General features: G+C 53.6%; 3 protein-coding genes across 4 annotated transcripts in view; 2 read left to right on the forward strand and 1 right to left on the reverse strand.

Moving 5' to 3' along the window:
• CIC (capicua transcriptional repressor) overlaps window positions 1-25,189 on the forward strand; it is a 356,202-nt gene that overhangs the window by 255,674 nt on the left and 75,339 nt on the right. The window lies entirely within an intron of this gene.
• Window positions 1,320-18,337, reverse strand: DEDD2 (death effector domain containing 2). Its single transcript, XM_049787201.1, has 5 exons — window positions 18,275-18,337; window positions 17,331-17,789; window positions 15,921-16,043; window positions 10,863-11,003; window positions 1,320-2,442 (listed from the first exon to the last, which is right to left on the reverse strand). The coding sequence occupies exons 2-5, from the start codon at window positions 17,656-17,658 to the stop codon at window positions 2,054-2,056; spliced, it is 981 nt and encodes a 326-aa protein (XP_049643158.1). The 5' UTR covers window positions 17,659-17,789; window positions 18,275-18,337; the 3' UTR covers window positions 1,320-2,053.
• Window positions 21,077-24,417, forward strand: ZNF526 (zinc finger protein 526). 2 transcript variants are annotated; one of them, XM_049787160.1, is made up of 2 exons: window positions 21,077-21,089; window positions 22,351-24,417. In XM_049787160.1, the coding sequence occupies exon 2, from the start codon at window positions 22,371-22,373 to the stop codon at window positions 24,375-24,377; it is 2,007 nt and encodes a 668-aa protein (XP_049643117.1). In that variant the 5' UTR covers window positions 21,077-21,089; window positions 22,351-22,370; the 3' UTR covers window positions 24,378-24,417. The 2 variants fall into 2 exon arrangements, with proteins under 2 accessions (XP_049643117.1, XP_049643116.1); XM_049787159.1 differs by lacking the exon at window positions 21,077-21,089 and adding an exon at window positions 21,227-21,385.

Genomic DNA, 25,189 nt, shown 5'->3' on the forward strand with positions numbered 1-25,189 from the left:
AGCGTGGAGCCAGGAGTAACCCCTGAGCACTGCCGGGTGTGACCCAAAAACCACACACACACACACACACACACACACAAAAATGGGGATGCGAGTCTTGTTTCACCAGGATAGCTAAGCAGTCAGCCCATCGTGACGAGGTGTCCAGCATACTTGAGTGCTCAGAGGGCAAAAGATCAGTCTGGAGGTCTTAGCAACTCGATTGACCAAGGCTTGAATCTCAAAAGCCTCTCTTCTCTTCTCAGCCCCTTCTCTTTTATGTACACAAGTCCATACAGACACCTTGATGTGGCAGGCACAGCCCTTGCTCCAGGAAAGGGCAGAAGAATCCCTGCCCACCCCACCCCCACATCCTCAACCTTGGCATCCTTCCCCTCAGGAAGGAAACCCGGGGTATTGTGTAAGAAGTGAGTTCCTAAATCTCTGAACAAGGGGTGGGGTAAGGGCAGGCCTCAACCAGAGCCATTGGGTAGCAGGAAGTATGGCCTCAGGAGGAAAGCAGCACATAGGCACTCCGAGATGGAAAGGGGCTGGCCAGGGAGATGGTTCAAAGGTAAAACATGCCATGTGTGTCTAAGGTTCCCCAAATGCTGAACTTGGACAGCACCCTATCCCGGTCTATAGAGCTTGTCTCACTGCTGAGCTGTGGAGCACTAGGAGTATCCCTAAATACCAGAGGGGCCGGCGAGGTGGCGCTAGAGGTAAGGTGTCTGCCTTGCAAGCGCTAGCCAAGGATCAGGACCGTGGTTCAATCCCCGGCATCCCATATGGTCCCCCCAAGCCAGGGGCAATTTCTGAGTGCTTAGCCAGGAGTAACTCCCTGAGCATCAAACGGTGTGGCCGAAAAACCAAAAAAAAAAAAAAAAAAAAAATGCCAGAGGAACATCTAGAAAAGGCAGGGATAGGAACCTGGCACAAGGCTCCAGCAGGTTTGGTCATGTTCGTGGACAGATGATCCACTTCCCCAAACTAGCTGAATATTCTGTTCCTCCCCAGGATACTGGGGCTAAGCATTTTTGCCATGGGGCCATTTTGGCCATGGAGCCAAAGGAGTGTGGCTCCAGGGAAGTACTTGTTCCTTTGACAGATGGGGAAACTGAAGCCAACTAGGCAAGCAAGTGGAGGTGGCAGCAGGTAGGTGAGCTTTCCAACCTGGTTCTGAGACTATCACTGTCAAGGCTCTCCTCAGCTCCTTCCTGCAGCCCACAGGAGAGTGCTAGAGCCAGGGAGGAAGCTTAGCAGTCAAGCATGTGTTGTGCATGTGAGGTCCAAAGTTTGATTCCCAGTAGCAGAAGAAATAAAAATGAGTCTAGAGGCCCTTGATTTCCACCAATGCCCTTTACAGAGCAGTTTTATTGATGTTTGTAAAACTCCTTTTCCACAAGCCCCACAGGCCTTTGCCTCCCCTTTCTGAGAAAGCTGTCAAGTCCTGGCCCTTGGCACAGCAAGCCTTGGTCTGACACTGCAGCGATTTCAGGTATCTGGGTACAGGCTCGGTGAGGCCTACAACCAGCTCTGGGAAGCTCGATAATGGAGAGCCAGGTCAGGGTTGGATACTGGATGGATGTGTGGGCAGGTGTGTGACCACCCCAGCTCCAGTGTCTCTGGGTATGGCTGAAGCCCAGGAGAGGGGCAGTAAAATCAGATCCTGAGAAAAAGCCCTTAGGCCAAAGAAGTGTGTGGGGTAGGCCAGGCAGGCAATCGGGTTTTGGGGGACAGTGTGTGTGCACACTGGGGGGGGGGTCAGGGAGGAGTGGGGGCTTTGGTGAGTGAGATGGGGAGGCTCTTCCCTGGGAGTCTGCAAGTTTGAACCCCTGGCCTCCCTAAAGCTGAGGGAACACACCTGGGGTAGGGAGGGCAAAAACGCAGATGGAAGTGGTTTGGGCCTCGGTGCCCACATCCTGTGGGAGGGGCAGCAGAGGGTCCTGGCTGTCCGGCGCAGTCCTCAGCACTGCTGGAGTGACAGTCCTCCATGGGCAGAGATGATCTTCCTCCTCCAGGGGAGAACGCGGCCCCAAGGCTAGGAGGTGGGGTCAGTCCGGCTGCACCAGGATCAGGAGGCCTCACTGGGGCGCCGGCCCCCCTCCTCCATCAGCAGAAGACGGCGCCGGCCGGCCTCGTAGTCAGCTTCGTCCACACTGACCAGCAGGCGGACAGCCTCCCGGCCCACAGCCTCCCGCAGGGCCTCAGTCAGGAACACACCCCGCAGGGCCTGCAGCAGGGCACCACTCAGGTAGTCACCCCAGAAGGCGTCCAAGTAGGAGAGCTCCGAGAACTTGATGTCGCACACCACAGAGCCGAGGTCCCTGGAGCGCAGCACCGCGGTGGCCTGCCCAAACACGTCTAGCTGCCGGGCCAGCGCCTGGGGCCGCCGGGAAGCCACACCCTGCTCCAAGGCAGGCCCGTGCTCACAGTACTCTGCCCGCACCCGGAGCCGGATGTCTGCGGAGAAGGAGGCAAGGGTCAGGGAGGGGCCGGCACCCCCCATGCCGCTTGGAGGAAATAGAGTGTGCGCTACCCTCCCCCAACTCAGCACCCTCCAAGAGGTTCCGGTCACTGCCCGTGGGTCCCACTGCACCTGGGACCCACTTCCTTCCCCTTCTGCTAACCACACCCAAGTACAGAGACACCTCACTTGGCGGCCCTCAGTTCAATGTGGCCTCTTAATACCTGGCCCGGCTGCTGCCTCCTCCCCTAGCATGGCCCACTCCACTGCACCCTGTCCTGGCTGGCCACCAGGGAGGCCCCCCTGGCCCAGCCTCTCTTCTACTGGTTATCTCCTTCAGGTCCCTGCTCAGATGCTACCTCACTAATTGAAATTGGCCCCTACTCTTAACTCCTTGTCCCTAGTTCCCTATGTCAGGCACTTCTACTGTGCACCCACTCTGTGGCTTCACCCTGAAGGTCAGGCTCTTTTAGGTTTGTCTGTTTGGGGGCCACAACCAGTGGGATTCAGGGCTTACTCCTAGCTCTATGTACAGGGATCATGACTCCTTGCACTATTCTGGAAATCACATAGGTTTTCTGTCTTTCCACTTATCACACAGACTGTGCCATGCTGTAGGAGGTTTAAGATACACTTGCGGAAGAAATGCTGCAGGAACCAAGGGGCTAGGTCTTGGGCACCCAGACTTGTCCTCCAACCCCAAGATTCACGTGTGGACAAGCAGCTGGGCAAGCACCAAGTTAGATCTCAAGGGTGGGACCTGGCAGGACTGACCAGCATGCAGCACCTTGGTTTTGCCACCAGGAGGAGAGAGCACAAAGCTTAGAGCGGATGGAGGACACAGAGGACAAGCCTGCAACTTCCACGACTTCCGCCCAAGACTCCCTCACACTGCTCTCGGCCACCATCAATACTCAGCAGCTTTTGGCACATATCCACCCAAAGGAGGTGGCAGCCCTGCACAGATGGCAGGAACCGAGCCTGTCCCCCAGTGGGCTGACTGACTCCCAACTCAGAGGCCAGCACAGTCCCCACTGGAAAGGGCTGTGAAGAGCAAAGGCCGGCAAGCACTCAATGCCTCCTGGGGGCTCCAGATCCCTAGGCTTACCTTCAGAACCCAACACATCAGCCCTAAGGGACAGGAACCACAGGGACCCATTTGGCAGATGAGGAAACTGAGCTCCGAGGGGAAGTGGCAAACTGAGACTCTTCACCTTTCGCAGACCAAGGCCAAAAGGTTCCCTGTACTCCATGTGACTTCTCTACACTTCCACCCTAACCCCAAATCCTTCCCCTTTCTGCCCTCCTCTCTCCACCCAAGGCCCAGTTAATCCTGCAGTTTTCTCAGCCTAAGAAACAGCTAAGCCACCCTGGGTTTTCCCCACTCCCAGGCCGGGTCTGGGGACCGGCCTAGGTTGGGCTTAAATCCCTGTCCTTCGGGCTTGGGAGGGTCTCTCTCCCTTCCTGGAGCTGGATTTTTAGCAGCACGGGCGGGCAGCTGGCAGACCTCCGTATGTGCCAGCGGCCTTTTGGCCTGGCCTAGGGTGGGGGGCCCGGACCTGGGTCACCCGAACCCCCTCTCCCCCTTTCCTCCGGATCTCCAGGTGGGTTTCTGGGAGGAGCTCATGGGGCACCCTGGGTTTTCCCCACTCCCAGGCCGGGTCTAGAGGGTGGATCAGGGGGTGTAGTTTGATCTGGGGTGAGGCAAATAATTTCTCAGCTATACTCAGGCTATCACTGGCAATTTCATACCAGTCTACATTTTGAAACCGCGCGGGGGCTAGCGCCCCCGCGCGATCATATGCTCCTCCCAACCATCAGTACCCCAGATTTACCCTTCTTAACTTCAGTAACACACAGCTTCAATCTCTGACCAAAGACATACAGTAGATCTTACAAATCCCAGAACTATTTAGAAGGACACAAATCGAACACATATTGAACACATATATTTTTTGAATATTTTATGGTTATTTTCTTTAACTGCTGTAACTCTCTATATATTCTTCTACCATGATGTTTCTATCCACTTTTCATCTTGTCTTTTCTTTGTAAGCTGTTCAGTAAGGATTGTGGTGGAACTATCCCTCAGTTTGATGCCTATGATTGAACTATGTCATGGAAATTGCTGGTCTTGTTCCTATTGCCTCCAGATGCACCAATAACGCTTCGTGGCATTGATCCTTGTTTGCATAGACACATTAAAATGGGAAAACACTATACATACAGATTAGTTATTATCTAATAAATCTCATTACAATGTACCTTACACCCTGAATATTGATATAATGACCTGGCATAGGCCTCAGTTGAATGGGCATTCTCCATTCACGCTGGAACCAGGCAAGCTATCTACGAAACATCCAAGGTCTTTATAGCAACAGTTGGAAGCAGTCCTCTACCAGGAAAGACACTACCAAGGGTGTGACATCGACCTCCTAATAAGACACTTCCGTTTACACTGAGAAGACGTGACAACAACAATGACCTGCGAGAAGACATGACAACAACGATGACCTGCTCTACAGGACATGGTTCTCTCTATTGCCCCTTAAGTGTGAGGTGAAACGAGAGGATGCTCTGCACCATCCTGACTGCAATATGGGATATGCAGACTCCAGGATCTTTAATACAGAAGAATGATACCAACAACAGAGACTATGTGAGGAATGGAGGTGTATTGCCACTACAGACTATGACTTGAATTGGACAAACTAGTTTGCCTGGAGCCTAGAGTCAGTCCTGTGCCAGGAAACTTCAGGGGTAGGGTCTCCATGTATTTAGACCATAATTTGTCTTTCCATGTCCCTTATGTTTTGGTGGGCCTATGCAAACAAATGCCACTTTAATATCGTTTTTTACTATGTTCTCTTGACTCCAATCCTTAAGAAAAACAACCCATTAAAACTTTTGAGGTTAACTTAAACTAGTAAGCATGTGCATGGAACTAGATAAATGTACTTTGCCCTCAATGTTTAAAGAGTTACATAAGTCTAATATCTTTAGATTATATGGTGTGCTGCTAAGAAACAATATGTACTACAACTGGGGATTTGAGGGACAAAGTAATTGTATTGTACATGGGTTCAGTTTTGTTTTTCTTAATGTTCTTTGGCTGAAAGTTCAAGGCTGGGATATCATCGATGGAACTACTGAGAATCCTGTTTATGGGTGATTGGGCTTCCACTGTAACTTTACCCTGTCCTCTTTCTTTGCATCTTTGTTGTCATAATTAAAATAATAAAAAAAATAATTAATAAAAAAAAAAAAAAAAAAAAAAAAAAGAAACAGCTAAGCCCTGGACCCACCCCCATGGCTCTGGGGTATGACAGAGCAGAAGCTGTCCAAGGCAGCCACACAGCCGGGGCAGCATCCCACAGACCTTGAGGTGAGTCCTGGCTTTGCCACTCTCTAGCTGTGGGGCCTTGGGCATGTCACCTCACCTCTCTGAGCCTCAGTTTCCCATCTGAAAAACATAAACAAACAAGAGGGTCCCTGCTACATGATGGGATCATGAGGATGAAACCAAGTAAAACTCATAAGGTCTTGATCCTGAGCCCAGGACATAGAAGCCACCAGAAACTGGGCCTGACTTCAATACCCATCTCTCTACCCCTGTCCCCACACCTGGGTCCTGGGACAGCTGCCTCACTGCCTCCTTCACCACTGCCCCTTCCATCCTGACTTGCACTCCATAGCAAGTGCTCCCAGCTGATGCTTTCCTCAGGAATGACCAGGCCACTGTCTCTGGCCACATACGGAGCAGGCATAAGACCAACTCATGAAGCCCCATGTTCTCCTAGAATGTTGCCAACATGGAGGAGGAAGGATGGCACCAGGGTATATCCCCACTGATACCTTCAGTTACAGACACTGAGTGACTGGAACACCCACCAGGGCAGCTGGGAGCCATGACCGGTTAAGGAATCCTCCTAAAGCCTCAAAGTCATGTGTCACCCCTGACAGTGGAGGGAAGTCTGCAGCAGGCCATGTGGTGCCTGGGTAGCCCCTGGAAGAAGGCCCTTGGGGGTCAGAGGTTGGGGACCAAGGCTGGGGCCCACAGGCAGTCTCCACTTGATTCCCAACTCATTTCTGCAAAACCACACGTGCCACTCAGCTATGACCTTTGATCATCCTAGGCCACTTTAGGAACAAGGGCTACTGGCCTGGCCCTTTCTTGGGAGGACGCAGAGGCCTCAGGCTGAGTCACCAAGCTAGGAAGTAGCAGAGCTGGAATCCCCGGGGCTCAGGTGCCAGCCTCCAGCCCAAGCTCAGAGCTACCCGACCCGACCTGCTGCTGCCACCCCAGACGCATAAGACCTAATTAGAAGCCGTGCCAGGGTCAGAGTGTGCCTGTAATTGTGGTGGTAGCAACCAGAAAGCTCCTCAGGAAACAACACTGAAGGGACATGCGAAGGAAGACAAAAGGTAGAGCCAGAGCACTCCCAGGATGTGCATCCAAAGGGCCCCCCTCCCTGTAGGTGACTGTCCTTCCCTCGTGGGTCCCATAGTGGATGCAGGAACAGAGAGGAGGCCAAGGCCAGCAAGGAGAAAAGGACAGCCAGGCAGGCAGGGCAAGAGTACCCAGTTTCCTGGGCTGCAGGGTAGGGCAGAGCTAGACAATGGAGTTATTGGGGTGTCCTGCTTGCCCCCCAGCCTCATGTGAGTCCCGTAGGCACAAAAGGGCCCAGAGGCAAGTGAAAGGGGCTTCCTGGTGGAGCGACAGGCCCAAGTGGTTGGGTGTCACAAATGGTGGTCCCATTCAGCTTCCCGGGATCCCTGGGTGAGGGGGTCAGCCAGCATGCCCCAAAGGAAAGAGCCCTGTGCCCTGCTGCCATTCTAGAGCCCTCATGAAGGGTCAGTGACCTCAGGCTCAAGCAACCTGAGATGCCATACCCAATGGGCAGATGCTGCCTGTCTACTCACAGGGCGCCTGGACTTCTCTTATGGGGCCGCTGCAGTCCCAGCTGCTAGCTCCCCAATGGACGCAGCTCCGTACCACGAGAGCAGCACAAAGATTTAAAGGAAAGGATCCAGAAAGATCGAACAGTAAGTAGGGCACTTGTCTTACAGGCAGCTGGCCCAGGGTCAATTCTGCTACCACATAGGCCCACCATTCCAGCTCTGCCAGGACTGATTCCTGAGCAGAGTCAGTAGTAAAACCTGAGTACTGCTGATGCCAAAATTGGTTAGGACAGAGTTTAGAAAACCACTGTGAGGGAGAGCAGCGGGGCAGGGAGTCAGCTCGAAGGACAGCAGGGCAGGGCAGGTGCTGCATGCAGCAGTCCAGGTTTGTTCCAACAGGCTCCCTCATACACACCACCAGAAGCAACCCCCAAGCAATGAGCCAGGAGCAGTCCCTGAGCACCCCCAGGTGTGGGCAAACCTGAACACTGCCAGATCCAGGAGGAAGCACTAGCAGGTCTGAACATAAAACTGTGAGGCTGCACAGCTGGCTGAGCACTGGCAGAGAGACAGCACTGCTCCCATTTCAGTGCACAGCCCTGGGCCACGGGCTGGATCTCCAGAGCACTTCCAGATGGGCCTGTGGCACTACTCACACCTACCCTCAACTCTGTCCCTTGTCCTATCGACTCCCTTAACATACCTGCTCCACCCCAATGCTCCCACCCTGGCCTCAATCCTATAGTGCCCTCTGTCTGGAATGTTCTCCTGGTTCACCACACTGGTTCCCACTCTAAACCACACTTTCCATCACCCTCCACTCTTGCCTCCCTTCACAGCTGCCAGAGGGAGTTCCTCTCTTTCTCCTCTCATGAGGCCAAGCTCCAGGCTTGAGGCCTTGAGGGCACAAGCTTTAATAAAGCCAGCAAGCAGCATGGCCTGGCCTGCCACTCAACTCACAGCTTCTCTTCCTCAGAGGCCAGTTTCCTCCTTCACAGAGGGGGGCTGAGAGTCCTTCCCTGATAGCTGCCTACAAACAAGCAGGGTAAGTGACACCATCAGGGGTAGTTCTGAGGGTGCCCGTTTAGATTGCCTAGATCGAGTTGGCACCCCAACCCCTCATGCTCTGGGACAGGGGGAAAGGGATTCCCTTTCTCAGGGAAACCAGGCCTCCTAGGGAGGCCTCACTGCAGTGTGCCCAGCCCTGCCCACCCTGCTCCACCCACTGCCCAGCCCGGCCTGGTGAGTCAGCAGTCAGACCTGTTATGGGCCCCTAAGGGCCAGGCTACACCCACACTTGCTTAACAAGCTCCCTGCCCTGGGGAAGGAGCCCTGAGTCTCCCCAGAAAAGCAGACCATCCCTCCCCTGATTGCCTGTCTGAGGGATAGTCACAGGGACTCAGGGTAAGCTCTGAGACTTGTTCCTGTGACAATGCCAGCAAGAAGCAGGGCCTGGAGGGTCGCTCAGGAATTGAGGGGAGGCAGGTGGCAGGGTCCAGGGGCTAGGCAAGCTTTATGGGTGGCAGGGTGGGCACCCCCAGGTGTAGGTATCCTGGCAATTAAGTCCAGCTCCATCTCCTATTTCCCACCTGCAAGTCAGCCCCTTTCCCACTGGGGCAGCTCACATCAGTCCTGGTATAAGTAGCCCCCCAAGTGCACTCAGATCAGAAGAGGGGGTACTCGAGAGTGCTGTGGAGGTAAGTCAAGCCCACCCAGGCCTGTTCCTCCCCTCAGGACTTTTGGAATCTTCCAAAAGCAAACTCCAAGCATGCAAGTCAATCCAGCTTAGTGTCCAGCATGTTCCCTGACTTCTCACCAACAAGTTCCCTGGCCTCCCCACAGCGAGGACTGGCACCCAGGGCCCTTGTAAGCACTTGAAATCAGAACTCATCTATTAGCTGACTTCTCAGATGAGAAACAGTGACTGGGGGCTGGAGGGCTTTATATGCAGGTTGGTCTGAACACTGAACAGCCAGGAACAATCCTGGAGTCCTGGTATGCCCCAATCCCCAAAACCCTCCCAAGAAATATTAATAAAAAAGTTATGAGGTAAGAATGTACTACTTGCTTTGCCAGCCACTGACCTGGGTTCAATTCCCAGCATTACATGTTCCCTGAGTCCTGCCAAGAATGATCCCTTAGCATGGTGCCAGGAGTAAGTCCTGAGCACCACCAGGTATGGCCCCCAAAACAAACCGAATGAGATATTGGGCCAGAAAGAACTTGTTTGCTCCCAGCCCACATGTTCTTCCACACACTGCCAGGAACAACCAAGTACTGAGCTGGGAGCAATCTTTGCACACTGCCAGATGTGACCCTAAAAAGCCCAAATAAAATAGCTACCAGTGGGGAGCTGAAGAGAGGGCTCTAAGCACTGGAGGTCACACTCTGCCTGCTGAAGGCCCAGGTCTGATCCTCACACTACATAGTGCCCCAAGGACTGCAAGGACCACATGCAGTCACTGAGCACTGTTGGGTATGATTCAAAACCAAAAATAAGACAGGCAACTGTGGGCCAGGAAGCCAGCAGGTGAACACTATATGCAAAGGAACCTAGGTTCAATCCCTAGCACCACAACAGGGAGCAGTTCCAAGCATGCCAGGTGTCTTTTCCACTCCAAATAAAAAGGCATCAGGATTGCCAGGTCTCCAAAAAATAGTAAAAATAAAAACAGAAATCTGGGGCCAGATAGCACAGTGATAAGGTGTTTGCCTTGCATGCATGTGGCCGACCCACGACAGACCCAGGTTCCAATCCCGGTATCCCATATGGTCCTCCCAAGCCTTCCAGGAGCAATTTGTAAGTGCAGAGCCAGATATGTAAGTGCACTGCCAGATATGGTCCCAAAACCCAAAAACAGAAATCAAAGTCCCATCTGGTCCTGCTGCTCACAGCATTCTATCCTCTGGCTCTTCTCACTCTCACTGTCCGAAAGGGCTACTGTTCCCGTCTCAAGCATGCTGTCTGGGTTCGAGAGTCAAGACCCTGAGCGAGAACTCACTGAGGAGTACCATGTCAATCAAAGCATTTTCTCTTCAAATAACTCTACTAGAAAAATACCATTTCTAATCTCCGTTTGCAGTGCGGAAACTGAGGCCTGGAAGGAAACAGTCACCTGCCCAAGGTTAAACAACCCATTTAAGTAGTAAGGCTGGGATGGGAATCAGGCAGCTGTCTCAATGTCCTTGCGTTTAGCCCTGCATCATTCCACACTGCGGAGGAAAAAACTGCTGAGTAAGCAACTCCTGCAAATGTTTACTAACTAATGAAATGAAACTGGGAACAGGAAGTTGTTAGTAAAGGCTTCCTGGAGGAGGTGACACCTGATGTGACCTTCAATTATGGGTCACCATCCAGACGGCCACAGAAAGAACAAGGATTCCACTGCTCTGAGCAGAAAGCTGAGAGCCAGTGTATACCCACTGGTATGCCCCACCCCATTGAGTGTCCCCGAGGCATGGAGCCTGTGATGGTGACACTGCAGTCTCTCCAAGGCTCACAGACACCTACCACAGGTCACTTTGCCTTCGGAGGTGGGCCTGGTCATTTCCTGCTGTTGCTGGGGGACAGCTGGGCTCCCTCGTCGCCGTCGTCTTGCACCACCACTGGGCCGGCCCCGACTCCGCCGCTGCCGCTTGGTTGGCGGAGAGCCTAAGGAGAAAAATGTGGTTCACGGAGAACCAGGACAATAGACGAAGCACCAAGGTTATGTCGAGGGACCAGGACAGGGCTCAAAAAGTTGGAGCACAGGCCCAAGCCCTGACACCACCTGATCGCCAAAGACCTGGGAGTGATTTCTGAGTACTGAGCCAGAAGAAGCAACCCCTGAGCTTTGCTGGTTATTACCTGCTGCACTACAGCTCCCTATCAAAACCCCAATAAATAGAAAAGTGGGGTCAGGGGAATAAACAAGCAAAGACCTAGGAAAGAGTCTGAGGGTTAGTCTCTAGGCCATGAGCCACCTCAAACCCTGTCCAGAGATGGGGGTATGTATACCCAGGTAAACACAGTCCACATCTGGAACCCAAGTGACTAGAGAAAACTGGCACCATGGTCCCCAGTACCAGGAGACAGTGGCATTGCGATAGTGGCAGGGACACTGTGTTTCATAGCCATGGGGCACTGTTTACAGCTTATTACTCCCTGCTTTTATAGTTCATGATCTGCAGACTGGAAAACTATATGTCAGGCAGAAAGAATACAGTAGTTACCCAGGTAAGACTGTTCGGGTGAAATAAAACAAGATGTAAATCACGGCTCAATGCTAGGCTCCCTCTATCCATGAAAAAGAAAAAGAAACAATACGTGCATATCTGTTACTGTGCTGGATGAAACACTGAAGAGTTAAGAATGACCAGCTATTTACTGGGGCAAGGGGAAGAACAACAGCGTAATTGATAGACTTTAAGAAAATTTCTTTCTATTCTTTATTTTTTATTCTTGGGGGAAGAAGAGAAGGGCCACATCTGGTGGGGGAAGGGTGGGGTGAGGCAGCATAGCCCTAAGTAGTGGCAGGGATTGAAGCCGGTCGGCTGGGTGCCAGACAAGTGCCTTAACCTCTGTCCTATCTTTCTGGCCTAGTTTTGACTTGAAGCCTGTAACTGTTTTTGAAGCTTTGGAACAATTTAAGACACAGAAAGAAACAAGTCATAAAATCAAACAGAAACAGGAACAAATATATCCAACAATATATACGTAATTAGCAACAAAAACAACAGAAGAGTTAGTTTAAGTAACTTTTTTTTTTCTTTTTTTCTTTTTTTTGGTTTTTTGGGCCACACCCGTTTGACGCTCAGGGGTTACTCCTGGCTATGTGCTCAGAAATCGCCCCTGGCTTGGGGGGACCATATGGGACGCCGGGGGATCGAACTGCGGTCCTTCCCTGGCTAGCGCTTGCAAGGCAGACACCTTACCTCCAGTGCCACCTAGCCGGCCCCCTAGTTTAAGTAACTTTAAGAAACATTCTAACTAAATTCTTAAGTAGGATATACTCAGAGGAGCTAGAAATTGTGAAGTTTCATTCATTCAGCAGAGGCTGGGCAGGCAGTTTCTGAACATGGAAGACCCTTTTATTTTTATTGTAAAAGGAAGCAGATAAGTCCCCTATGTCAATTAAGAACCAAGATTTTTTTTGGGGGGGGGGGCGGTCCACATCCGGCAGCGCTGAGGAGTTACTCCTGGCTCTCCACTCAGAAATCGCTCCTGGCAGGCTCGAGACCATATGGGATGCTGGGATTCAAACCACCGACCTTCTGCATGCAGGGCAAATGCCCTACCTCCATGCTATCTCTCCGGCCCCTTAGTTTACATTTTTAAATGAAAAATACAAATATGAACTCTTTCTTTTTTTTTGGGGGGGGGGCAGGTCACATACGGCAGCGTCAGGTGTTATTCCTGGCTCTACGATCAGAAATCACTCCTGGCAGGTTCAGGGGACCATATGGGATGTCAGGAATCGAACCACCGTTCTTCTGCATGCAAGGCAAACGTCCTAACTCCATGCTATCTCTCCAACCCCAATGAACTTTTTAAGTATTTAGGTTCCCCCCCCCTTTTTTTTGGGGGGGGGAGTCATACCCAGAGGTAGTCAGGGGTTATTTCTGGCTCTGCACTCAAAAATTATTGCTGGCAAGGTTAGGGGACCATAGGGGATTCCAGGGATTTGATTGAATCTGGGTCAGCATTGTGCAAAGCAAACACAGTACCCACTATGCTATGGCTCCACCCTCTCCCCCTTTGTTTGGATGTAGGGATCAAATCCAAGACTTCACACACACCAGGCATACATTCCTTTTTTTTGGGGTGGAGGGAGAGAAGAGGGAGAGAGGGAGGGAGGGAGGAAGGGCCAGGCATGCACTCTTACCATAGAGCTACATTTTCACCCCACAAAATGAACTTTTGGTTTGCTTTGGTTTTGTGTTTTGTTTTTGGGATCACATGCAGCAATGCTTAAGGATAATTCCTGGCTGTACACTAAGTAATGACTCCTACAGTGCTGGGGAACCAATATGAGATGCTGGAGATCAAACCCAGGTCAGTTTTGTGCAAAGCAAGCACCTTAGCTGGGGTAAAATGGCTCCAATCCTAAAATGAACTTTTTATTGGGGGGGGGGGTCACACCCGGCAGCGCTCAAGGGTCACTCCTGCCTCTATGCTCAGAATCGCTCCTGACAGGCATGGGGGACCATATGGGATGCCGGGATTCAAACCACCGTCCTTCTGGACGCAAGGCAAACGTCTTACCTCCATGCTATCTCTCCAGGCCCCCTAAAATGAACTTTTTAAAAAGTGATGCTCCAGAAGCAGGAATACTTGGTTCACTGAGAGCAATGTATACAGAGCCCGGCCGCTGTACCCTGATCTTAGATGGGAAACAGCACCATTTCTGATAGAAACCAGGCTACTCTCAATAGCTGCTGCCAGGGCTGGGGGCAGGGCAAGTTCAGGGAAGCCCAGGCACCCCACAACTCCACAGAAGCACCCCAACAACAACAACAGAGACACATCAGAGAGACCCAGTATAAGTCAGCCAGTGGGAGCTTCAGGAGAAAAAATGACAAATGGTAAATAAAAATGCAGAGTTCAGAGAGACACTCACCCTCCTGTCAAAAAAAAATGCAAAAAGGGGCCGGAAAGATAGCACAGTGATAGGGCATTTGCCTTGCACGCAGATGGATGGTGGTTCGAATCCCTGCATCCCACATGGTCCCCTGAGCCTGCCAGGGGTGATTTCTGAACGCAGAGCCAGGAGTAACCCCTGAGCGCTGCCGGTGTGACCCAACCAAAACAAAAAAACAAAAAAACAAACAAAAAAAAATTCCTCCAGGAAGATGCTAACAAACAACATTGGTAGAAAAAGGAAAGACTAAGAAGGTTGACAGTGGACCACAGAAATAACTGATTCTGGTGACATAGCCAACAAATGCTCTGTCCAGGCTGGAGCAATAGTATAGTGGGAAGGGTACTGCCTTACAATAGACCACAAATAGACTTACAAATAGGGTTTGATCTTCAGCATCTTGTATGGTACTATAAGCACCACCAAGAGTGATCCTTGAGCAGAGAGCCAGGCATAACTCCTGAGCATTGCCTAATATGGCAAAAAAAATAAAAATAAAATAAAAAGCTACATCCTGAGGGATGATGGATCAATAGGTGCCAGTCATCCCCTTGCTTATAGCCCTTTAATAAAGGGAGAAACAGGGACATGGGGATGAGAGGGACCAGGGGGACACTGGTGGTGGGACTGGTGTTGAAAACAATGCATGCCTGAAACTCAACTATGAATAACTCTAAATCACAGTTCCCTAATACAAAATTTTAAGTAAAAGGAGGTTGGAACAGTAATACAGAAGGTGGGGTACAGAACTTATCAGAACCCATATGATCCCCTGAACATCACCAGAAGTGATCCCTGAGTGCAGAGTGCCAAAAGTGAGCCCTGAGAACTGTAAGTATGCCCCCCCCCCAAAAAAAAGACCAACACAGACCCCACTATGTTGAAGCGATTCCAAGAGAAAAAAACCTCCCTCTCCCACCCCCTCCCAGTCACCTCATGAGGACTAGCAGCAAACACAAAGCATTCTGGGTACCTGGAATCTCAGCCACTTCCAAAGTCAAGTCCCACCTCACACAGAATGAAGCTAATCAAAGCACTCCACCAGAACTCCCAGAAAAACTGTCAGCAGGGGCCAGAATGATAGTACAGCAGGTACAACACTTGCCTTTGCTCACAGTGAACCTGCTTTCAATCCCCAGAACCACATAAGGAGTCTCTGAGTCCTGACTGAGCATAGAGCCAGGAGTAAGCCCTAAGCGCAGCCAGTGTGGCCTACAAACAACAACAAAACACAATCTGCGAGGCCGGAGAGATAGCATGGAGGTAAGGCGTTTGCCTTTCATGCAGAAGGGCGGTGGTTTGAATCCTGGCATTCAAAAAAAAACAACAAAAAAACAAAAACAAAAACAAAACCACAATCTGCAGCAACACAGTGGCTCCAGAAGGGCTGGCACAGCAATGTTCAAGACTAAGAAAAGTGGGAGATAAGTAGCTCTCCTTGAACAGAGCATGTCTGTGCAGTGAGGCCACACTCATAGACAGCAGAGAATTAGTGGGTCCTTTCTGAGGTGCAAAGATGGTTTCCAAGAGAACAACACACTCTCAGAAGATGCCCTTGGAGTCAGGGCAAAGTTTTGGTCTGGGGGCTGCAAGCTACTTCAAAGAAATGCACAAACTCCAACATCTTTTTAGGACAAAGCAAAAAGGGCACAATGTTCAAATGACTAACTCTAGGTGCCAGTGGCAGAGCAATGGAAGAAAGTCCACCAGAGCTACCTCACAGGAAACCAAGCCATAAGGATTGTCCCGTGAGGCGTACCGCCCACAGGGTAATGCCAAGGAGATGAAACAGAAAACCACAAGAAACAGTCTGGCATGTTGCTTCTGGACACAACTCGTGTAGCAAGAATAAACACATACACAGCAACACCGAGGTAGTGTGCCCAGGAACCACGCTGTGAGGGACCAGGCTGTGGGAAGAGATAGCCCTTAGACCCCCACATGCCCACCTGTCTCCCACTGGCCCTGCTGAGCATCCGCTGGATTGCTTGACTGGTGCTGACTCCGGCAGCGGCCCTCGGTCCTCTTTGAAGACGAGCTGGAGGTGCTGTAGCTATAGCGTTCTGGAGAAACTGAGGGTGAAGAAAAGGAAAAGATAAATTCACAGTTTCACACCCCCACCTGGAGAGAGCGTGGCCAGAGGGCCCAGAAACCTGCTCCCTATGGACACTTCCTACCCAGAGTTTGATCCGAGCCTCCCTGGAATCCATTAGAGTCATTTTAAGAGTTGGTGCCAGGAGCCCCACCAAAGGCCCAGGAGGAAATGGGACTCTTTTCTCCTCCAGACACACTTATCCCAAACCCCTGCCTGCTCTTTCTAGTCCTTCTAGTTATCTGAATTTGATGGGCCTGCTCTGGGTATGTGGCAGAATCTCAAAAGACACCGCATCTCTCCAAACTAAGAACTCCCAGCCCAAAGTCAGCCTATGTCCACCTGGGCTCCTGGGCCTTCAACCCTTGCAGCCCCTCACTTGTTTGGGACCCCATGAGGGCTAAGGGCAGTTGGGCTGGTCCCAGCTGGGTCTGAATCCTGGCTCCCACATAGGGTTACCTGCAAGTTGCTGTGATATGGCTTCTTGCCTACACTCTGTCCTTGCTCCAGTCCTATCTGCTCTGGCCACATCGGCTCTGAGGAGGCCACCAAGATCATTCCTGCCTCCAGGCTAAAAAACCTGCCTTTTTCCTGGGCCAGGAATGTTCTCCTCTAAGTCCTTATAAGAGCGGCCATGTAGCCTCGGAAGCGACACCTTCTCCCGAAGGTCCTGGCTGGTTAGAGGGACCTCCTTTTACTTGGAAGCATGCCCCTATCTGCTCTCAAGTTCATTACTATAACTCCTGAGCATCAGATCGAGAAGTCCATTACCAACTTAGCTGTTTGACTCTTTGAGTTGCCCCATTCAGCCTACGCTCCACAGAACACACCCAGTTGTGGGTGCTACCATCTCCGGATCCCCAGTGCCCAGCCAAAGGATTCAGTGCTGACATGTGTCAAGCCACTTAGCTTCTCTGAAACTGCTGTCCTTCCCACACAGTGGGGCTTCCCTGAAGACCAGGGATTACCGAGAGGACAGAAGGTGACAGTTCGCAGGCGGCTTAGCACGCTGCCTGCCATGCAATAAGCTCTCACTCCCTGTGCTCTTTATGCCTGTGGCTAAACTCCCTGAGTTCGGTTCACCCCAACACCTCCCAGCCACTAGGCCTTCTCCCTCTGGAGTTTCTTACTAATCTATAGAGTGGCACGGGCCTCACACTGTGGCTGTCTGTGGCATTGACCCTATCAGGATGCCCAGACCCTGGGGCTAGCTGGACTCTCAGTCCTCCCCACCACAGGAAGCAGGTCATCCCGCCATCACACGTACCTGGCCGGCGCCTCTTGCGTGCCAGGTGCGGCAGCAGGTCGTGGCGAGCCAGCACGCGTAAGAGCTGCCCCAGCAGCCGCAGGTTGCTCTCGTCGCATTGCCCTCGGCGCTCCAGCTCCAGCAGCAGCTCCAGGCCGCTGCGGGCGCGGGCCAGGCCGCCGGCGGCACCGGGAGCCTCATCCAGCAGGAAGGCCAGCAGCTCCAGTTCACACTCGGTCAGCTGCCCACCCACCACCTCGAACATGCGGTGCAGAGACAGCATCCCGTAGTAGTCCAAGCACTCATCCTCCTCCCAGCTCGGGGCCGGGGTCGGTCCGGACAGCGCCATAGCCTGGGGCAGGCAGGGGTTGGGGGCCCGGAACAAGCTCGGAACCAGGACCTGCGAGCCACCGGGCGGGGAAAGGTGCAGCGGTCAGCGGTGCGGGCTCTCGGGCCTCAGCCCCCGCCGGAGCGGCGCCCCTGGAAACGAATGGTAGGGCCCGAGGTCCCCCCTAGAAACCAGCCGGGACGCCAGTGGCACCCCGCGGGCCCGGGCAGCCCGAACGCTCCTAGTAGGGCCCAGGTGACTGGATCGGAACGTCCCAATCCCCGACCCGACTCTGGGATCCTGCCCAGGCAAGCCCGGGAGGTCCACCCCGGGGGCACCGTGCCAACTGCCCTTTGACTCGGGGCACCAGCACCGACGTGTCCCTGGGGCTCTGGGTCCAGTGGTTCCGTCCGATCGGCCGCCGGGCTCCACCCAAGCGGTACCGCCTGGGGGTGACCCTGGGCCCCCTGCAAGCGGGACAGGCCCAAAAGGCTCTTGCATGCACAGGTGGTACCGTCCGAACCGGACCACCTCCTCGCGCTGGACTTGGCGGTACCGCCGGGTCACCGACACCCAAGCGGGTCTCCTCGATCCGCCCACCCCCGTCACCCTCAGGCCTCTCTGGATCCTTCCTTACCTTCTGCCGGCGGGCGGACTCCTGGGCGACGGCCGCAGCCACTTGTTTTGGGTCTTTCTGGCACCTTCTCTATTATTACGCCTGCGTCACCTCGCCCCTCCTCCTTCCCCGACTCGCGCAGGTGCGACCGCCACGCCCCTTGTGCGCAGGCGCAGAAGGCGCCCGATAAGCCCCGCCCCCGAGGCTCCCGGAACCCGCCCCAAGCCCAGCTGCCAGCCGGCCTGTGCGTGCGGCGCCTGCGCAGAACCCTCTGTTCCTGGCTGCAGCTTGTGCTGCGCTGCCTGGTTACTTCTTCCTGCCCGGACTGTCATTTCAGAAGTTGCAGCTCCCTCCGAGTCATAGCTTTAGATGCCCTCAATGCCAATTCCTATCAACTGCCCCTGGCAAGGGATAAACCATACCAATGGCTCAGGACTTCATTAGGATCATGATTTCATTAGGCTCCCCTCTTTTCTTTTGGATGGGTTTTGGGCCATCCCCGGCGGCATTCAGGGGGTCTACTCCTGGCTCTGCGCTCAAAAATCGCTCCTGGCAGGCTCGGGGTTGAAGGAGATCATATGGGATACCGGGAATCGAACCTGGGTCTGTCCCAGGACGGCCTCGTGCAAGGCAAAACGCCCTACCGCGTTTGGTATCACTCCAGTCCCCCCCCTTCTTTTTAAATTAAATTTTATTTTATTTGCATTTTGGACCACACTAGGCTGTGCTCCCGGGAGCAGATCTAGTGCCGGAAATTGAACTGCACTTGGGCTCTGTACAACGAAAGCACCTTAGCCACAGTTCTCTCCTCTCTCCTCCTCTTCCTCTTCTCTCCCCCCCTCCTTCTTCTCTCACCCTCCTCCTTCCCAGCCTTCCTGCCCCAACTTTCTTCCTCATTCAAAAGAATTCCCTTCTATGTTGGTAATTGCTATTGCTAGTTTCTTCCTGATTACAATAGGCTCCTCCATCTCATCTCTGCATCTCTGATGCCATATTCATTAAAACTCCCCTGCCCATTACAACTGGCATTTTACAGGGTTTCCAATATCCATCCCCGTCTCCATAATTCTTGTCAATGTCCACACTAACGCACTTAGACCCTGCACCAGCAAGTTGATTTGTGGTAAGAGTGGTCGGTTCTCATCAAAAGAATTTTATTTGAGGCTGTAGTATCTCAGGGTCCTTCCTGCAGACTTTGGAAGTAATCACCACTACCTTTACCCCCTACTTAAGTGGATCTTCGTGTGCCCTGAGATAGATTTCCTTCCCAGACCGGTTCCACCCCCGGCTTTATATAACCCTGGGGTAGGGAGAGGCCAGGGTCCTGTTTGGGACTAGCTCAGCACCAATGATAAATGCAGTAGTAACCTCAGAAGAGTTCCATCCTCTTTCTAGGCCTGTTTCTCCACCCCTGAAACAGATGACAAACATCTGATGAATAGTTTCAGCAGGTCAGGACGTGGAACAACAAAGATGCGGCAATTTGAGTCACGAGCATAAGCAATCTAGCAACCAGGTATTCCAGTACAGGGGAATGACTGAGGGCATCCACAAAATGTATATCATTAAGTCAGTGGAAGAGCAGGAGGGAGCATGCAAGTTGACAAGCTAGAAAGATCTATGTCAGAGGCCAGAGAGATAGTACATCACGTAGGATGCTTGCCTTGAACACGATCAACCCTAGTTCAATCACAGGAGTAAACGTGAGGCCCTGGGGCCTAAGTGATAGAACAGTGTCAGGGCATTGCTTTGCATGTGACTAACTTGGGACAGACCTGGGACGAACCCGGGTTTGATCCCCGGCATCCCATATGGTTCCCGGAGCCTGCCAGGAGCAATTTCTGAGCGCATAGTCAGGAGTAAACCCTGAGCACCCTCGGGTGTGGCCCAAAAACCAAAACAAATCAATGTGAGACCCAGGGGCCCATGTGACCAGGACAGCAGGTAAGACACTCTCTGGATCCGATTCTCCACAGAACTCCACCAGGAACTGGTTTCTGAGCACAGAGCCAGGAGTACAGCCAGGTGTGTCTCAATCCTATCCACACCCCTCCAAAAAAAAAAAAAAATTAAAAACTGGGGCCCGAGCGATAGCACAGTGCGTATGGTGTTTGTCTTGGCATCGGCCGACTCGGGTTCGATCCTTGGGTCCCATATGGTCCCATATGGAGCACCGTCAGAAATGACTTGAGCCCAGAGCCAGGAATAAACTCCTGAGCACCGTCAGGTGCCCTCCCCCCAAAATAACAATATAGTGGTCAGAGAGATAGCATGGAAGTAGGGCGTTTGCCTTGCATGCAGAAGGACGGTGGTTCGAATCCCGGCGTCCCATATGGTCCCCCGAGCCTGCCTGGACCGATTTCTAAACATAGAGCCAGGAGTAATGCCTGAGCGCTGCCAGGTGTGACCCCAAAACCAAAAAACTAAATAACAATATAAATAAATACAACAGAGAGGTTAAGCATCTCCAGCTGTGTTCCTGGAGGTGCTCCATCTCTTCAGCTCTGAAAGAAAACCTGCCCAGACAACTCCACAGATCGTTTCCCAGGTCCCAGGGACACCCACTCTTGTGTCCCACTTTGAGAACTGGCGACGCCAGGAGCCGCCTGACGGAGCGAACTGCGCGTGCGCCTCCCGGAGCTGCCCCGCCCACAAGACGTCACGGTTGCGTGCGTGGAGAAACTCCACAAACAGCGCTTCGCCTGGCCGCCAGTGCGCAAGCGCGAGGTCACGTGCCCTCCGCTGTCCATTCCTATTGGTCCGCACGGGCAAGGGCGCCGCCCAATAGGCGGTGAGGATAGTGAGGGGTCGCACAGGCCTGGAAGGAGCCAAGAAGGTCTGTGTCAAGAGCGGCGGGGGTTGCAAGTGGTGAGAGAGTCGGGTGAGGGTGCCGCGGGGCGGGCTGGGTGTGGGGGAAAGAAAGCGCTGGAAGGTGCCGAGTGGGCAGGAGGAGAAGGAAAGGGAACCCCCTCCGGGGTCAGGGAGTTTTGGGGGCTCGGGGTGGAGTGGAAGGAGAGCGCCCTGTCTTGTGTGACCGGAAGTAGCGATTGAACGAACTCCTGCGCTGTTGTGCTGGAGCCGGAGCTCGCGGCCCCCGCCACCCGCTGAGCAGACAGTTCTTGGGCTGCAGAGGTAAGTGGAGTCTGGAAAATCAATCTATGTATGGAGAGCCTCTCGTCCACCTTGCAGGAGCTTATGCTTCTATCAAGGAAAAACAGGAATGCAGACGGAAATATAGATCCCCTCCCAGAGGTGGTTTGAACATCTGACCATTGATTTTCTGTTCCTGCTTTTTGAGCCTTTGCACCAGGTAGACACGGAGCCTCGACTCTTAGAGGGGATGTTTCCCTTTGGAGGGAGATGGTGAAGGACCTGTCGGGAGACTGGATGAAACTCTCCTGGGATTGACTTTCCAGGGAGATTACCTTTATGTAATCGTCGTTGCATGCATACACAGGGGCCTGGAACTCAAAAATAAGAGTTGAAGTTAATAGTTAAGGCCTAGACTTCGGGTGAATCATTTACTCCGTTTTCTTGAGCACCAGCTGAAGGCAGGGCTCTGTGATTGGGCGAAGTTCATAAATGCAGAGTCCGTCTAGCGGGGAGAAGCAGAAAATGCATAGGGAGAGAGCATCTGCAGAGCCCCCTGAGAATGCTTGTTGCTTCTGAAGGGCAGGTTTTGTATGAGGCCTGGCACGGAACTGCACTCTCCTACTGGCATCCACGGCTGGCAAAGGTAACGGCTACAGTCCCCATTTAGCCACTAGGGATGTGGAGCCCCTGCTTCCTGAAGGGAGCTGGGTTCAGTGACATTGCTAAAGAATTTCAAGTCCCAGGGTTCTGTTAACTTTGAGCAAGGACCAGGAATCCTTAGTGGCTGGTGTTTCTTCAGGTCTCAGTTGAGAGGTGAGAAACAGTAGGGGAGGAGGAGAGAGATAGAGAAAAGTGAGGCTCAGATTGAAGCCCAGGGCAAGCTACTTTCTTGAACTGTTCATCTCTGAACTGCATCTGTTTGTGAAGAAGGAAAGTGTAGGGGCAAGGACCAAACCGCCCCTCACTCGGCTCCAACTGTCTCACCAGCCCCTCTCTTTCCACAGGCTCCACAGCCGTCTCTACAATGGCAGAGGTCGCGGCGGCCGAAGGGATCGAGTTGCCTGCACAGATGTCTCCAACAGCCCTGGAGGCATCCACCCTGGCCCTGGGGGAAACAATGATATCAGCTGGGGTGACTGAGATGACTCCCGGGGAGGCCCTGGCCTCCTCCCTCTTCTTCCAGCACCACCAATTCATGTGCTCTGAGTGCGGCAGCCTCTACAACACACTGGAAGATGTCCTGTCACACCAGGAACAGCATGCACCTGCCATGCCTGAGGCCATCACGCTGGCCGTGCATGAGGTTGACCTGGAGGTGGGCAGCCTTGAGGATGGGCCTTTCCAGTGCTGTGAGTGCAGCCAGCTCATCCTCTCCCCCACTGAACTCCTCGCCCACCAGGATGCCCACCTCCAGGAGTCAACCAGCCAGATCCAGTACCAGTGCGGGGACTGCCAGGAGCTGTTCTCTTCACCTGAGCTCTGGCTGGCTCATCGCCAGACCCAGCACCTGCCGGCAGCAGTGACGGCGGAGTCTCCAGGCCTCTCTCCCCTGCCTCCTGCCATGCCGCCACCACCAACACCCCCTGCAGCCCCTGAAGTTAAGATGGAGCCCTATGAATGTCCTGAGTGCTCAACCCTGTGTGCCACCCCTGAGGAGTTCCTGGAACATCAAGGCACCCACTTTGATTCCCTAGAGAAAGAAGAACACAATGGACTAGAGGAAGACGAGGAGGAAGAGGAGGAGGAAGAGACGGGGGATGAAGAGGCAGCAGCAGTGATGGGTGATGATGCCCTGACAGGGGACAAGGCCACCGCCAGCCGGGCCCCCGGCTGTGGAGATTGTCTCCAACAAAGGACCTCCAGTGGGGCACGAAGGCGACACCGGCGGGCATCTAGGGGCCCTGCCTCAGCCACCCACCCCTTCCACTGCGGCCAGTGCCAGCGCAGCTTCAGCTCCGCCAACCGGCTGCTGGCCCATGGTCGGGCCCATGTGGGGGGCACACACGAGTGTCCTGCCTGCTCCAAGGTCTTCAAGAAAGCTGCCTCCCTGGAGCAGCATGTGCGGCTGCACCGCGGTGAGGCCCGCTACCTGTGTGTGGACTGTGGCCGGGGCTTTGGCACTGAGCTCACGCTAGTGGCGCACCGGCGGGCACACACTGCCAACCCACTGCACCGCTGCCGCTGTGGCAAGACCTTCAGCAACATGACCAAGTTCCTCTACCACCGGCGCACCCATTTGGGAAAGAGCGGGGTGCCCTCCACGGCCACAGCGGGGTCCCCAGCACCCCCAGAGCCCGTGCCCCCACCCCCAGCCCCTGTCCCTGCCCCACCTGTCCAGCTGCCCTGCCCTCAGTGCTCTAAGTCCTTTGCCTCGGCCTCCCGGCTCTCCCGGCACCGGCGCGCCGTTCATGGGCCCCCTGAGCGGCGGCACCGCTGTGGCATCTGTGGCCGGGGCTTCAAGAAGCTGGTGCATGTCCACAACCATCTACGCACACACACAGGCGAGCGGCCTTTCCAGTGCCACTCCTGTGGCAAGACCTTCGCCTCTCTGGCCAACCTCAGCCGCCACCAGCTGACCCATACGGGCTTGCGCCCCTACCAGTGCCTGGACTGCGGCAAGCGCTTCACGCAGAGCTCCAACCTACAGCAACACCGAAGGCTGCATCTGCGGCCCGTGACCTTTTCCCGTGCACCCCGCCTGCCTGTCAACGGCCTCTACAACAAGAGCCCCTACTACTGTGGCACCTGTGGCCGCTGGTTCCGCGCCCTGGCCGGCCTGCGGCTGCACCAGCGTGTTCATGCCCGCACCCGGATTCTGCCGCTCACGGCACCACCCCGCTCACCACCCCTTACACCAACCCCAGCCCCCGAGCCACAGCAGACGATCATGTGTACAGAGCTGGGGGAGACCATAGCCATCATTGAGACCTCCCAGCCACTGGCGCTGGAGGACACACTACAACTTTGCCAGGCGGCCCTGGGGGCCAGTGAGGCGGGCGGGCTGCTGCAGCTGGACACAGACTTTGTGTGAGCCACCAGAGAGAGCAGCAATAAAAGTGTTTGGTTGCAAATGTGGGTACCTCTGGGGAGAAAGGGGATCACCCCCTGGCAAGCCACTGCATGTCAGGCTCCACCCCTGGCATGTGCCTTCCATCTCTGAGGGGGAAGTTAGAGGAACCGAAGCTCTGGGACATTACCTGGTCTGCTGCCTTGCAGAGTGCAGTTTGCCAGAGCTCTGGGCTCATCAAGGCCAGGCCTTTTCCTAAGCCTCAAGTGCCAGGTTGGTGTTAGGCACCCTCAACAGCACCTTTTCTTCTTCCCTGGGCACATCTAGGACTAGGCTCTGTCTGCTGATGGAAGGTTCTGGACTTCCTTTGCTTTGTCTTATTTGGGGTCAACACCTGGGGGTCTCAGGGGACACTCTAGGATGCTGGGAGTGGAACCCGTTAGCCATTTGCCAGGCAAGTGCCTTAACCCTTTTTATTATTGTTCTGGCCCTGTTCCCTCACTTTTGACGAGGCATAGGCACAATCAGCCTTGCTCTGAGTGAATCTCCTAGATCCCTTGGCCTGCTTTCCTCATGTGCCAGGGTACAGGGTATATTGGAGCCAAGAGTCCCAGTTGCCAGCAGGGACCCAGAGCAGGAACCCAAAACAGGCCTCCCTGTGAAGGAGGTTAGGGCTCAAACTCAGGGCACACTTATTTTTTGATCACACCCTGTAGTGCGCATCACATACTCCTGGCTCTGTACTCAGGAATTACTCTTAGCATGTGCCCTCTATCCCTGCGAGGGAAATTAGGTGAAACCCACAGACAGGGCTCAGTAGCATATGGGGTGCAAAG

The sequence above is a fragment of the Suncus etruscus genome, chromosome 14, assembly GCF_024139225.1.
Source record: "Suncus etruscus isolate mSunEtr1 chromosome 14, mSunEtr1.pri.cur, whole genome shotgun sequence".
NCBI lineage: Eukaryota > Metazoa > Chordata > Mammalia > Eulipotyphla > Soricidae > Suncus > Suncus etruscus.